Source organism: Gavialis gangeticus, unplaced genomic scaffold (assembly GCF_001723915.1).
Source record: "Gavialis gangeticus isolate Ggan-Ray unplaced genomic scaffold, GavGan_comp1, whole genome shotgun sequence".
Lineage (NCBI taxonomy): Eukaryota > Metazoa > Chordata > Crocodylia > Gavialidae > Gavialis > Gavialis gangeticus.
Genome location: NW_017729022.1, coordinates 131,472,429 through 131,485,294, shown reverse-complemented (window position 1 = coordinate 131,485,294; position 12,866 = coordinate 131,472,429). Strand labels below are relative to the sequence as shown.

General features: G+C 41.1%; 1 protein-coding gene across 5 annotated transcripts in view; it reads right to left on the bottom strand.

Moving 5' to 3' along the window:
* Positions 1-5,935: 5,935 nt before the first annotated feature.
* LOC109296690 (serine/arginine-rich splicing factor 7-like) overlaps positions 5,936-12,866 on the bottom strand; it is a 12,479-nt gene continuing 5,548 nt past the window's right edge. Inside the window, exons 2-8 of one of the 5 annotated variants that reach the window (XM_019516191.1) lie at positions 12,590-12,770; positions 12,302-12,406; positions 11,253-11,327; positions 11,059-11,160; positions 9,959-10,012; positions 6,786-6,821; positions 5,936-6,200 (exon numbers count right to left, since the gene is read on the bottom strand). In XM_019516191.1, coding sequence (XP_019371736.1) covers positions 6,176-6,200; positions 6,786-6,821; positions 9,959-10,012; positions 11,059-11,160; positions 11,253-11,327; positions 12,302-12,406; positions 12,590-12,770 — 578 coding nt within the window. In that variant the 3' untranslated portion in view covers positions 5,936-6,175. Of the gene's footprint in view, positions 6,201-6,785; positions 6,822-9,958; positions 10,013-11,058; positions 11,161-11,252; positions 11,328-12,229; positions 12,407-12,589; positions 12,771-12,866 lie in introns of all 5 variants that reach the window. The other 4 variants (XM_019516187.1, XM_019516188.1, XM_019516189.1 and 1 more) reach the window with 4 other exon arrangements.

Sequence of the window (12,866 nt, the reverse complement as noted above, 5' to 3'; positions counted from 1 at the left end):
AATGGTTTGGATGGGGCTGGGCAGGGCAGCCATTGACGGGGCTGGGAAAGCGGGCAGGGGATGGGGCCTGTTTGATTCGGAGATTTGGCCAATTTGGCAGTGGCCGAATTGATTTGGGACAGTGATTCAAATCACCAAATTGAACCATTGTCCCCTGAATTGGCTGAATCTGAATCCAAAGTGAATACTAGCTGCTTCACACAGGCCTAGTTATTAGCTCCCCCTTCACAGACTGGAGGCGCACACTGTCCTCAGCCTTGTTCCCCCTGCCTGTGGGAAAGGATGCTGCTGCAAGTTACTAGGTTAACCTGCCTAGTGACTTGTATATATAGGGTGATCATTATTATTTTAGGGAAATCCAGGATGACACCAGGTGTGCCCACATGTTCACACACCGCTAACCCCAGGGCTTCCAAGTTCCTGCCAGTCTGGGTCTTTTGCTTAAATTTTCTCCAGCAGCCAGGAAGGCTACAATCCTACAAAATCTGGGATTGTCCCAGCTACTCTTGGACATAAGGTCACCCTATGTATATATTGCATGCCTATAAAAACCTTAATTCTATAATAGTGCTAGAGTGATGTTGTAGTTGTGATGGTTCAGGAATTATGCAAAAGGCAAGGGTTTTTTGGAGGGGGTAATATCTTAGACCAACTGCATAGTTGGAATAAATTTAGACAAACTTTTGACTGTAAGACATTCTTCGTCAGAACCTCGCCCCTTTTGATGCATCCTGATCTCCCAGCTTTTCTTCCACTAACTGCCTGCTACCCTGTACTTGCTTGCTTTCCTCCTCAGACCTGATGAAAAATGCCTGGCATTTGAAAACTTTCTTCCAGCTATGCAGCTGGTTGAATAGAAGCTATCACCCCCTCCCCCCTGAAAATCCTTGCCTGTTTGCATTAATTCTACAGTGGTTGCAAGAGGGCTGATGCAGTAGCTGTTGGCCACACAGCAGAGGAAGGAGGAGTGAGGTTGAAGAGGTGACTCCTGCTTTCAGTCTGTGGGACCTTTGCCTCCTCACCCTGAGTGACCCCTGTGGAGCAGAGCTCTCTGCTGCCACAGTGATGAAGAAATCAGAACTTCAAGCAGGAGGATGAAAACAGCCTCTGCTTCTCAATACATGAGTGTCCTATGGAGGAAGTATGCTAAAATAGAAGGAAAGGATGTGAGCAAAAGTGGGAGCCTGAATGAATCAGTGTCCACAAGAGAGGATAGTGGGCTACTTCTGTCCCTGTTGGGGGTGCCAATTTCCTTAGGGCCAGCCTCTTGACTTGCCTTTCTGCAAACCACAGCTTTATCTTCATTTCCCTCTACTTCTTGTTTGATGTTGAGATTTTTTTTCAATGAGCACTAAAAATAGCAATATCCCTCTAACAAAAAGTCAGAGAGAGCTTTGCATTGCTTCTCCCTTTGTGCCTTTTGAAACTGAACATTTCCTAAAATAAGATCTATGCAGTTTACCATAGAGAAATGCAGGCAGATAAAAGATTGGTTGCTAAGAGAGAGAAGTAAATGTTTTTACCATCTATTTTTGGTATTTTCAAGTTGACTCAAGAGCTGACTCAGAGATGTCAGAAAGATTCAAGTACTGCTCAGCCCAGTACTTTTGATGGTATGATCCTACCACCTAGAGAAGTTGTGAAATGTCCCTTGGAGGTGTTGGATAAGCATTGGTCAGGGATGATGTGGGAGTAACAATATCTGTGCTCTATTATAGGTATTTCCCATGCTTATAGGCCCTCCTAGTAGCAGCATGAGGCTGGGAAGGAATTTTTTGTCCTTTCTGTTGCTGCTTGTGAGAGGTTTTGGGGTGTTTTTTTTTCAGTTGCCTTGGAGATATTGGGTACTGGCAGGAGCCAAGACTGGGGATTTTGACTGTCATGTGCTACTGTTCTTGCTGGGACTAAAACCCAGAAGCTCCTGGTTAGGGGGTCTTGGCCCTGCACTCTGGGTCAGAGGGATTACCACATTTGGGATCAGGAATTTTACCCTATGGTCAGATTGGTGTGGACTGTAAGGAGCTTTGTCTCCTTGGTAGTGGAGTACATGGCCCTCTACCTTGGATCTCTAGAGTGTATTTTAACAACCCGTGCAGCAGCAGGGCATTGGCCATTATTGTCCCCCTACTTTACCATGGCAGGTTAGGGTACTATACCTTGTGGTTGTATGTCAAGGTCAGCAGCAGTTTTAGTAATAGTGTAGATAAAGATATATACTTAGGATGGTTTGGATAGGGATGATCCTGCCTGCGGCAGAGGGTTGGGCTAGCTGACTACCTAAGGTCCCTTCCAGCCTTAGTCTTCTATGATTTGGTAAGTCCCCACTAGAGAGACAATGAAGAAAAAAATGTTGATTGCAATCCTATCACTATTATTGAGTGAGCAAGTCAGTATGATACCAAACAAGTAACTAAGGAAGATACTTGATTTAGTCAGGGCCTGAACAAAGTATAGGAGTCGGCATCCACATAGAGCTTTTCATAGCAAAGCACTTGACAAATGATATATCCTAGTAGTCACCACTACACACAGGAAGAAATGCAGGAGGTGGGAATGTGGTCCCTAACCTTCCAAACCAGTGTGAACTCTTGTCTTTACAAATAGCCTATGCCTGCTATTCTTATCTGAAAACTTCAGAATAAAATGCTAATATGCTACCTGCACATTTTTGCTTTCAGTGGCCACTGTTGACTGGGGAAAGATGCCAAGCAGCTAGTATGAAAAGCTAAAAAAAAACAATTGGGTAATAGTTCTAATACTGTCACCCACTCCCTATGGTAGGGACCAGTTCTGCCATTTAATTCCTGGACTAAGTGTTGATAGTGTGTGGGTCTGGATCTGTACTCATGCCCTCCCCAGTCCAGATAAAACAGCTGGGGCTATAGCAAAGGGAATTAAGTTTCAGTAAAAATGCCTTCACTACGAACATGCTGAAAAATCACAAGCATGTGCTCTTTGTTGTACTGCCCTTTTTGAAGGAGTAGACCTGGCCTGCAGCTCCAAGTACAGTAAGTGCAGTAGGTAAGCCATGCCCCACTTCAAAAAACCCTGAAGTGTAAACAGGAACTCTGAAATGAACCAACAGCACCCCCAAAGGATCAAGCAGTGGTTTAACTAGTTCTGCTTTTGCAACTTATGTTATACTGTCAAAGTCCCTGGTCTTTAGGGACAATAGTTGGTCCTAGTTCCCAATAGGCATGAGAGGCAGACTTTATAATGACTCAGAAATCTGCAGGTGCAGCTGGAAAAAGAATAATAAACAGCAAAATGGGCCAGGTGAGTGCAGAATGGGGACAAAAAACCCCACTAACCTCAAAGGGCAGGAAAAATATATAGTTACAGTAAGCTAGCAGAAGCAATGATGTCCTGAAACACTAATATAAAGAAGTCTCAGCAATTTTCAGATTAGTTCTATTATATAATACAGGTTAGCATTTAAAAGGGTAATAGGAGTTTAATAAGTCATTGACATCAGCAATCCCTAGGCACCAAAAGGAGATTCAGCCCAATGCCCCTTGAAGTTGAGCCTTTCACCTGTTCCCACATTAAGTACCTGCTTTTGTTTGCAGATGGGCTTTAACAACCTGGCCTGCTATATTAACCAAAGTGAATGCTGCCTCCCTTCTAGCAGAGTTCTGTACCCAGAAATCTTACCATTTTTGGTACTTCCATGATTTGACCAGAGTTGCACAGGGGCAGGCAAAGTCCAGCCCATGGGCTGGATCAGGTCTGTGGTAGACTCCATTTCCTAGCAGCCCCTGCCTGTCTCTACAGCCAGTTTCCATGGAGACCCCTGGAGCAGCAGTACTATGACAGTGCAGGGACAGGGTTTACCAGAGGCCTCTGGCAGGGGCATGCAGGCAGATTACTGCTCTGCCCTGGTTCTGGACCGTACGGTCACCACTCAAAAATCCTGGATGTGGAGCAGCATCCCACCCAACTGCATGCCCTGCCAGTACCGCTGGGGCAGTCTCCTGTGCTGTTGCTACTACGGTCTCCATGGAAACCAGTCACAGCAACAAGCACAGGCTGCTGGGAAGTGGAGTCTGGCTGCCAGCTGGAGCCACCATTTTGTCCAGTAAAAGCCTAAAGTACAGACCCAACCATCCAATTTTCTGTTACCCTCAAGTGTAAATTCTCTGAAAAAGGGAAATACCAGTACAGCAGTTTTAGTCTGCAGGTTTATTGTGCATTAAGTTTGCCTTAACAATACAGAAAGGAGAGAGCTGATCAAAATTCAAGCACCATCTTATATGGCACTTTTATTATACTGCAGAACTTCCAGATAATGGGTAATCAGTACTCCATACAACTGGATGCTTTAAGCCATAACATCTGGGCATTTAAGTCATTCCAGCATAATCATATGATGCTGTCAGCTCCTGCTCCCATTTTGTAGCTCACAGTAGACTTGTTTTATGGATATTAAATTACAGCAGAGTTAGCAATGGAAACTGTTCATTCTGTTGCCAAGCACTAAATGTCCTGTATATATGAGAACTGAATATGTACATATACATTCAAAAAAAGAAAAAAAAAAAAAAGCCAGGAAAGCAGCTGCTGAACGTAAGAGCAAGTGAACATGGGGAACAGTCAAAAACAACTTGCAGTCCATTCTAAGAGCTGATATACATGGACCCTATTATTTTTAGAATATGTATAAACAAGTCTATTACACCATATATATCCAAATGCTGGTAAAAGTCCAACTATAAAATTAAGACGCGTCTCAGTAAGCCCACAGATAAGTGGGAAATGGCACAATGACCCTAAAGTTAACAAGTTTTGTGCTCTGAGGTTTGGTATGCCATTTATTTGAAGTCTATGCATTTTCAAAGTATTACCATGCAGATACCCTGCACTATCTAAAGAATCAGCTGCAGCACAGCTGCATTAGTGAAGCCCCATATGCTTTTGGTTCTAGAGCTAGTGCAAAAATCTTTCTGCACAGTGCAACCTCAGACCATAATTTTATTTACAGACTATCTGACCTCAAACAAGTTTGCTTTGAATGGTTAAGCAGCCATATAATTATAGTACAACAACTCAAAATATTAAAGTAACTGTTAAAATTCTCAAATCAAAAAGGTTACAAGGAATCCAGGCTGCCCTTGCTACTCACAGCTATGATCAGGTTAAACATGAAGTGCTCTCTCCTGTAACTCCTCCCTATATGGCTACTAACAGGGCTTGACATACTCCATTAAACCCTTCAATCAAGGATTAGCTATATTCTAGACATTAATCTTGCCTACCTACCAATACCTTAAATAACTATGATTACATCCTTGCTGCAAAGCAGGTCACAAATGCAGTTTCTCAGTTTGTCTGAAGGAAAAAACAAAGCAGGTTGTGGAAAGAAAAAAAAGCTGTATTTTATACTTCCCAACACCTGCATTAGTGAAAAAAAAAAAGTTGTGTTTGCAACTCTTTCCCTTTAAGAAAAGCCCGACTTATTCTGAAGAGATTCTCACGGCAATGTTTTGACAAGAAAACTCTTAGTGTCTTGGCTTTGTCAGAGGGCTGCATGAGGTTATTTGAAGTAAACTCTGGTTTTATCAGCAATATAAATACACAAAGCAAAAAACCAAAAAATTTCAACCCACTTCTAAAGATGGTGAAGCAGCAAAAAGCAAGCACTTTCTATAAACACTCTGCAGTTTTTCTTCATACACCATTTTTTCACCCATCTCAAAACACAAGGTCCAGGCCATTAGAAAGAGAGAGTGGAACAAAACTGGAAGAGTGCAGATTGCTTTGGGGAGGCTAATATTTTCCATACCTGTTATTTAAATGTGGCTTCCTGCATAACATCCAAAGAGTACACATCTTCTTTAATTACCGAAAAGTTAAACAAACAGTAGGGTTTCCACAAAATAATGTTTAGTTAGAAATACATGTTTATTATTTCAATGTCCCAATAAAAAGTCCCACATTTGTAAATCAAGATGTTAAAACAAAAATCTGTTTATTTGTTCACTGATATGACTTTTGGCAAATGTAAGGGATCTGGATCCATGCCAACTGTTAGTACGTAGAAATATCCTAGGACTAAGCCCTTAACATTTATATCAAAGACATAACAAAATCCCTTACAATAATGTAAACAAAATATTTTTCTTCCTAAAGGGTTAATTTTGTCATCTTAATCCATTCTTTCAGGACTTGTATTCCTTTATGGACTTCCTGATGGTGAACGGCTGAAATAGAAAGAAAACAGAAATCAGTAGGAGCATTTCCATTGGTTTGAAACTGCACATATAGCAAGGCCACCAAAACATGTACAAACCATACTATGCTAAGCCCGTCTTCCTCAAGCACTCTTATTAATGCTGGTTCAACATGGCTAACTAAAGATATATGGATTATAAAAGCATCTCTTATGGACTATTACTAAATATCTTCAAAGGATAGCTGTATTTTAAAAGTTCGCTACAAAATCATTAAATTTAAAAACAGGTAATACTGAACAAGTGTTGTAACAAGATTTTGAAGCCTTTTCTGACATGAAATGTAGAAGAGACAGTACAGTAAATGTCAAGAAGCCCTGATTATGATCAAAGCCATCATTCACACTTCACTTAATAATGCTGTTATCAAGGAAGAGGGTCTGAAATGTAATCAAAATGTTACCACATTGAAGTGATCAGTCCACCAAGACTTTTTAGCATTTTCAAGCAAGAAGTACAGGGAAAGACGCTAGCAATTTCCACGTTGATAAAAGTCGATTTTCCAAGAAAGACCACTGCAGATCCCAACACTCCTTTAGTAGAAATTCAGCTTACCTTCTCTTTGGAGATGGTGATCTGGACTTTGATCTACTGAGAAAACAGCAAGAAATACCACTTAAATCTCAAATGTTGTTTACTATATCCATACTTAAAATAGTTTTAAAAGATCTCCACAGCCTTAAATCTCATTTAAGATTACGTGTCATTTACAACTGAAAACAAAAAGCTTGCAACATTTGGGTAGATTTAAGCTAATCTTTATTAGTTCTACATACTACTGAAGCTTATGTTGTATTTACTTGTGTAACACACCTTTCCTGAAAAAAGTCAGCCCTCCAAAATTGGTGCATGTCTTAAGTGGGAAGCCAATTTTCTGCCCCAAGTTAAAGCAGGTAGTGGCTGCCACGGGCTGCGTTTCTCTTCCAACCCAACATAAAGCCAGAACACACCTTTCAGGGCCAGTTGATTTTAACCCTGTTATCAGAACTATAGTTCTGAACCTACCAGCTTAGAGACAGAGTAATGCTAAGGAGTAAACCAAGTGTGGTTCACTCCCTATCGAGGGCCAGCAGACAGCCACTTGAACCCATATGCTGGTAGTTAAGAATGGAAAAGAAAAAAGTTATTTTTCCAAATTCCTTTCCATAACAAGGTGCATGTATTTGGGGAGAGAGGGGTGGGGGGTGTGGCATTCAAGTAAATACTCTATTTCCAATTCATTTATCATGAAAACTCATCTTGGTAAGTCATCATTTCAAAAGCTACTAGAAAAACTTGTGGCAATAATTAATACAAGTACATTGACCTCTATTCAAAATGCTAGGATTTTCACAAAAGCAGCATTCCAAATTTGGAAGTTGGACCATCTTCCATCTGATCCCAACTCTGATTTTCCAGAACACTATCATCCTCATCTCAATGCTTTAACAACTTTCTGCTTACATCTTCAATCCCAGTTGTGTGTGCATGTCAACTGAAGATTGTGATTATTTTCTTGTATTTTAAAATGAATAATCTTCAGAAGATTTCAGAGCTATAAGCTACACTAGGGCTGTTTAACTCAAAACTACACCACAACCACATCCAAGAAAGCTGCTGGCTTTTTAGCTAGCAAGTTTGGCAAGCTGTTGCTCGACCTTCCTCAACTTCCATCCTTCCAAAAACTTTGAATTGTCCAAAATGGCAGCCGTTATTCTTTTTCACATAAAACTTACTCGCTGAATTCAGGCAAGGCAAATCAGAAGTTCTTGAAAAACATACAATGATTCTCAAAACTCAGATATAACCTTGGACTTGGTTATTTGACACTACTAATCCTTAAATTTAACTCTGTATATATAAGCTCAAAGTAACCAAATGCCACTGAACTGAAACACTCACTGCCTTCCCAACTAGCTTGATCAATTGTTCCCCTCATAACAGAGCCTCTTGAAATATACAATACTAATTTGCCTTAGCTGGCAAGAGCAATAACCTGTAACCACATTCTGAGCTTCACATGCTGTCCCTTTGGTAAGAACTCTCTTATGTCACCAGTGAAGACTCCCAGTGATCCAAGTAACCATCTCATAAAACACACTTTTACTGTAACAAGGAAAATTTTTTCATTTACAATGAATGCAGTACACATTTCAAATAAGGTAAAACCTGCTCAACATTCATACAATGCCAGTTAACCCTTCTGCTGCAGTTACTTAATCTCTAAAGTAAAGATTAATACTGAATGTTTAGGAAGTGATGAACAAAAGTGGCAAAATTTTTGTCTTTTCTTCTGTTTTTGATATTAATGCAAATCCCAAAATTTGGCACAATGGACCACAAATGCTTGAAGTAAAACAGGAATTTCCAAAGAAACTTAAAATCAAAGCTAGTGAGTAGGAATGCTCTGTACATGCAAGAACAAAGAATAGCAGAATCTGAAAACTGCAAAACTGAGTAACCAATAATATAGAAGTTTATTCAGAAGTCTTGCTTGTTGAGAGCATATGAACATGTAATGTGTGTGTAATTAAACATACTCGGCCTATCGCTGCCATTTACTCACCAATGAGTCATGGATGGCTAAGTGAACGCAATGGAACCAATGTTAACATTCAATGCATGGTTCAAGCATCAGAAAGGGGGAAAATACATCTTGATAGTGAGACAGGGCTCATCTCTCCCCACACACATGGTAGGCTGTTTCTTCCTCCTCCCTACCACCCTTTTTCCCAGAATCCTTGTACTCATATCAGCATTTCTTCATTGTTCCAATTTCTTCTCTCTCCTTCAGAAATGACTCCTGCTAGTACTTTATCTCCTTTTCTCTTCTAGATAGAATTGCTGCTCCTTTCTCTTCAGCTGCAATTTCCATTTTCCTTTAAGAACTATTCCTGTACTAAAAGCTGGCAGGAAATGGAGCACTCTGTTTTTGTTCTGTAGCTTTAAAGCACAGGAAACAATATTTGCAGATCTAACCAAAAGGATAAAATGATTCAGAAATATTAATCTGCTCCAGAATCCCCAGTATAAATCTAATCTTTACCATTTAGGTGGCAAGAGATTCCTTCCCTTTGTGGACCAGGAATGACTCCTAAATGCAAGCTGTTCTTTATGAAATAAGTAGGCCTAAGAAAATGGATTTCCTTTCCACACATTTAATTCCTGTGGTCCAACCAATACAAGACAATCCTGGCCACAACACCACCATTTCTTATATATCCCCAGCACATGGAGTTCACCAGAGCTGGTATAACCAAGACAGCAATAACCATGAGATGAGATACTTATGAATGCTTTTCAGGTACCTTGCCTGGATGTGTACACACAATGGACTATAAAGAAGTTTAAAAAACCCCCCAAAAAACAGATACTTGAGAAGGAAATGATTTAAGCAGCAACACAATAATACAGTAACACCTTTAGGTTACAAGCAGGGACTTATCCCAAATGTGCAAGGGACAAATGCCACCAAGACTTTTCAAGTGACTTAACATGAAAAAGCAGCTCCTAATAACTGGTATATGATAGACACCCCTCAGGCAGACCTGCTTCACTGTTTCAAGGATTTTTCCATGGTTTGCCATTATGCAGTCAGACTCTGAAGGGACCCGCAAAATGCTGGCAATACCAAGAAAATCTAGCATAAATACAGAACTGGATGTACAAGTTTATAACACTTCAATCCTCAAACTTAACAAAAAGAGAAATCTTAACTCTATTAAGAGTTTTTATTATAATGATTTTACCTGCTTCGTGGCCACAGAGCAGACCTAGATCTTGATCTTGACCTGGATCTAGACCTAAAGTTTGGGTGCGGGGTAGGGGAGGGCAGAAAAAATAATTACATAAATGGATGTACGAATGCACACCTCCTCCTCAGCTAACGCAAAACATTATTTTAGAAGAGGATTAAGTCTTCTGCAGTATTATAGCAACTTAGTCTAACGAATAGAAAGAATGCATAGCGTTTTGGTCCCTCAAGCAAAGGCATTCAAAGAAGGGAAGCCTAATTACTAGTTTCACAGCAGCAATTCTTGTCCATCAGGGTCTGGACACAAAAGCAAAAAATTAGAAGCTAAACAGATAAAAAAAAACTTGTAGCAGCAGCAGCACATGGTTGAATACAAATGTATAGAGACTTGAAAGCTGAATGCCCTGCTTCAATTCTCACTAGATTGTCCATGGGGACACAAGCTAAAAAGGGAGGACAGACAACTCACTGTCAAAAACTACTACCAGCTTATTAGAAGTAGCATGGTAGCTGCTAATTGGTACTAGTTTAAAATCAACCAAAAGTGCTCAAGGTCTTCAAAGGTATTCTGGATAAGACACCAAGATTCCATAAAGTAAGGCTAAGTATGGGAGAGTTTGCTAACACAGCTACACTGGCAAACCTAGCCGAATGGAAAACACATTACATATCTTTGCTGCTACAGCTAATCCCATCAAGAGAACTTCACTTTTATGTACAAAAACCCTAGGACATTTGGTAGTTCAGAGGTCACCAGAGGTGCGATTCCCCCCACCCTTCCCAAACTTACAACCAACACAGCTGTACTACCTAAACTTAAGTGAAGGCCAGACATAAAACTAAAAGGTATACCAGGCGTGACCCAAAGGCCAAAAATAAATTTTTATAATTTCTACTTCAATACCAGTTCACTCACTAGGATTGATATAACTTTTTAAAAGGAAGATGGTCTTCAGGAATACAATTTTTCAAAAAGCCTGCTCCATCAAGGACTAGAGAATGGGCTTTGCACCCTCCTCCCATGTCCTCCAATATACATGGAATCCACTACCTTAATGGAAATACTATCTGGTAATCACAAGGCCTAACAATTACCTTGATCTTCTTAAAGAATCAGATTGGGACATGCGGGTTGAGACTGACCTATATCTACGAGGAGAGAATGACCGGGATCTGCGATAGGAAGCTGACCTGGATCTGCAGAGAAAGATTTAGGAAAACATACGCAGTTACACATTGCTATGCTACTTTTAATTAAAAATAAATACAGCTTAAAATGTAAGGCTCACCTCCTGCCACGACTTCGGCTGCGTGAGCGAGAATACCTTCTTCCTCTGGATCTTGAACGAGATCTAGACCGTGACCTAGTTTTAGGTTAGAGACAAAAGTTTTCAGAACAACATCCCAGCAATTAGTGCAAGCGAGCCTCAGCTGACGTCAAAGTCAGACAACTAAAAAACTAGTGTCTGCCAGTTGGAAAAAACTCAGGGCCTATTTGTCTTGAGCAATTTTTACTACCTAGAAAAATGTTAAAAAAGCTGAATTACATTTCAGAATTACATTAGAATTAAAAAAAAAAACAACACTGTAATGTGTATTTAAAATAAACCTTGCAAGTTTGCAGGTCGACCCTCTTTGGCCCAAGGTCTAGCAGATCTAGACGATCTAGAAGTATCTATAGCCGATCGCTGCATCTAGGTGTTCTCTTCAATCTAACGACGATCAAACTGACAGCCAAATGAGCCAGGGTGAGGCTTGATTGACGCAAGAAGATTTTTCTAGGTGGGCATGTGGTCAATCTGGTGTTCCTCTTTCTAAACCGGAGGGGGGCCCCAATTGAAAGCCAAATTTACTGTTACGGCGGTCACCGTCTCAAATTTTCTGCCCTTAAAGAATATGGTGAAGCTAGGTGTAGATGGCTCGAGGGGATCTGGCCTCTTATGCTGATCACCTCAAGGTCTAGGAGGATCTTAAGTGTCGGATTTGCAAGGCGCCTCAGCATGAAATCTTAAGGCTCGTGACATTCTGAATCAAGGCGACTGACTCAAACGAAGAAACCTGAAAGGTTTTGACCAGGTTGATTATTAAGATAGTGACAGTCCATACGAAATAGCAACAAATCGCAACATATGCCTGCACAGTTAGTTATAACATTAACGTTAACCATAACCAAAACCGGTGTAACAATCTCTTCTGTGCTAACAAAAACTACCAGAGTAACAGGCCTAGCCAACCAACCAACCAACCACTCCGGTCACGTACGTACCGGCTCCTCCTCCGACGACTGTAACGATGACAGTCATACGCATAATGACCCTTCTCCCCACATTCGTAACACCTGTCGTTAGGATCAAACGGCCGTCGGGCTGGAGGTCTGTCATAGCGGGAGCGACGAGGCATGCCGGTCGACAGCTCTACGCGAACTCTGGAGCCGCAAATTATCCTGCAATGGAGAAATCCAGACCACATACCAGTTTACAAAACTTCACGCTTCTTTCTTATTGCACTTTTGCTGTAGAAAACCAAAGACTAACTCTAACGACTCACAGAAGATAGAGAATCGCGCAAGTACTGTGATGTTTCCTCAGCACCCCACCTACTTTAAATGTTTAAAATACCTACATACTTCCCATCTAATCCAAGAACAGCATCCTCAGCATCTCGGGGGTCTTCGAACTCCACAAAGGCGAAGCCAGGTGGGTTTCGGGCAATCCACACAGTGCGCAAGGGCCCATAGTAGCTGAAGGCTCTCTCCAGCTCACCCTTCCCAGCACCTGTACCCAGGTTGCCCACGTACACTTTGGTCTCTGGCGGAAGGGAGACAGCGCCTGTCAGTAGCTCACGCCCACGAGCCCTTCCTCCCCTAGCCCGAAACTACCAAGCGCAAAAGGGTTAACACCCCC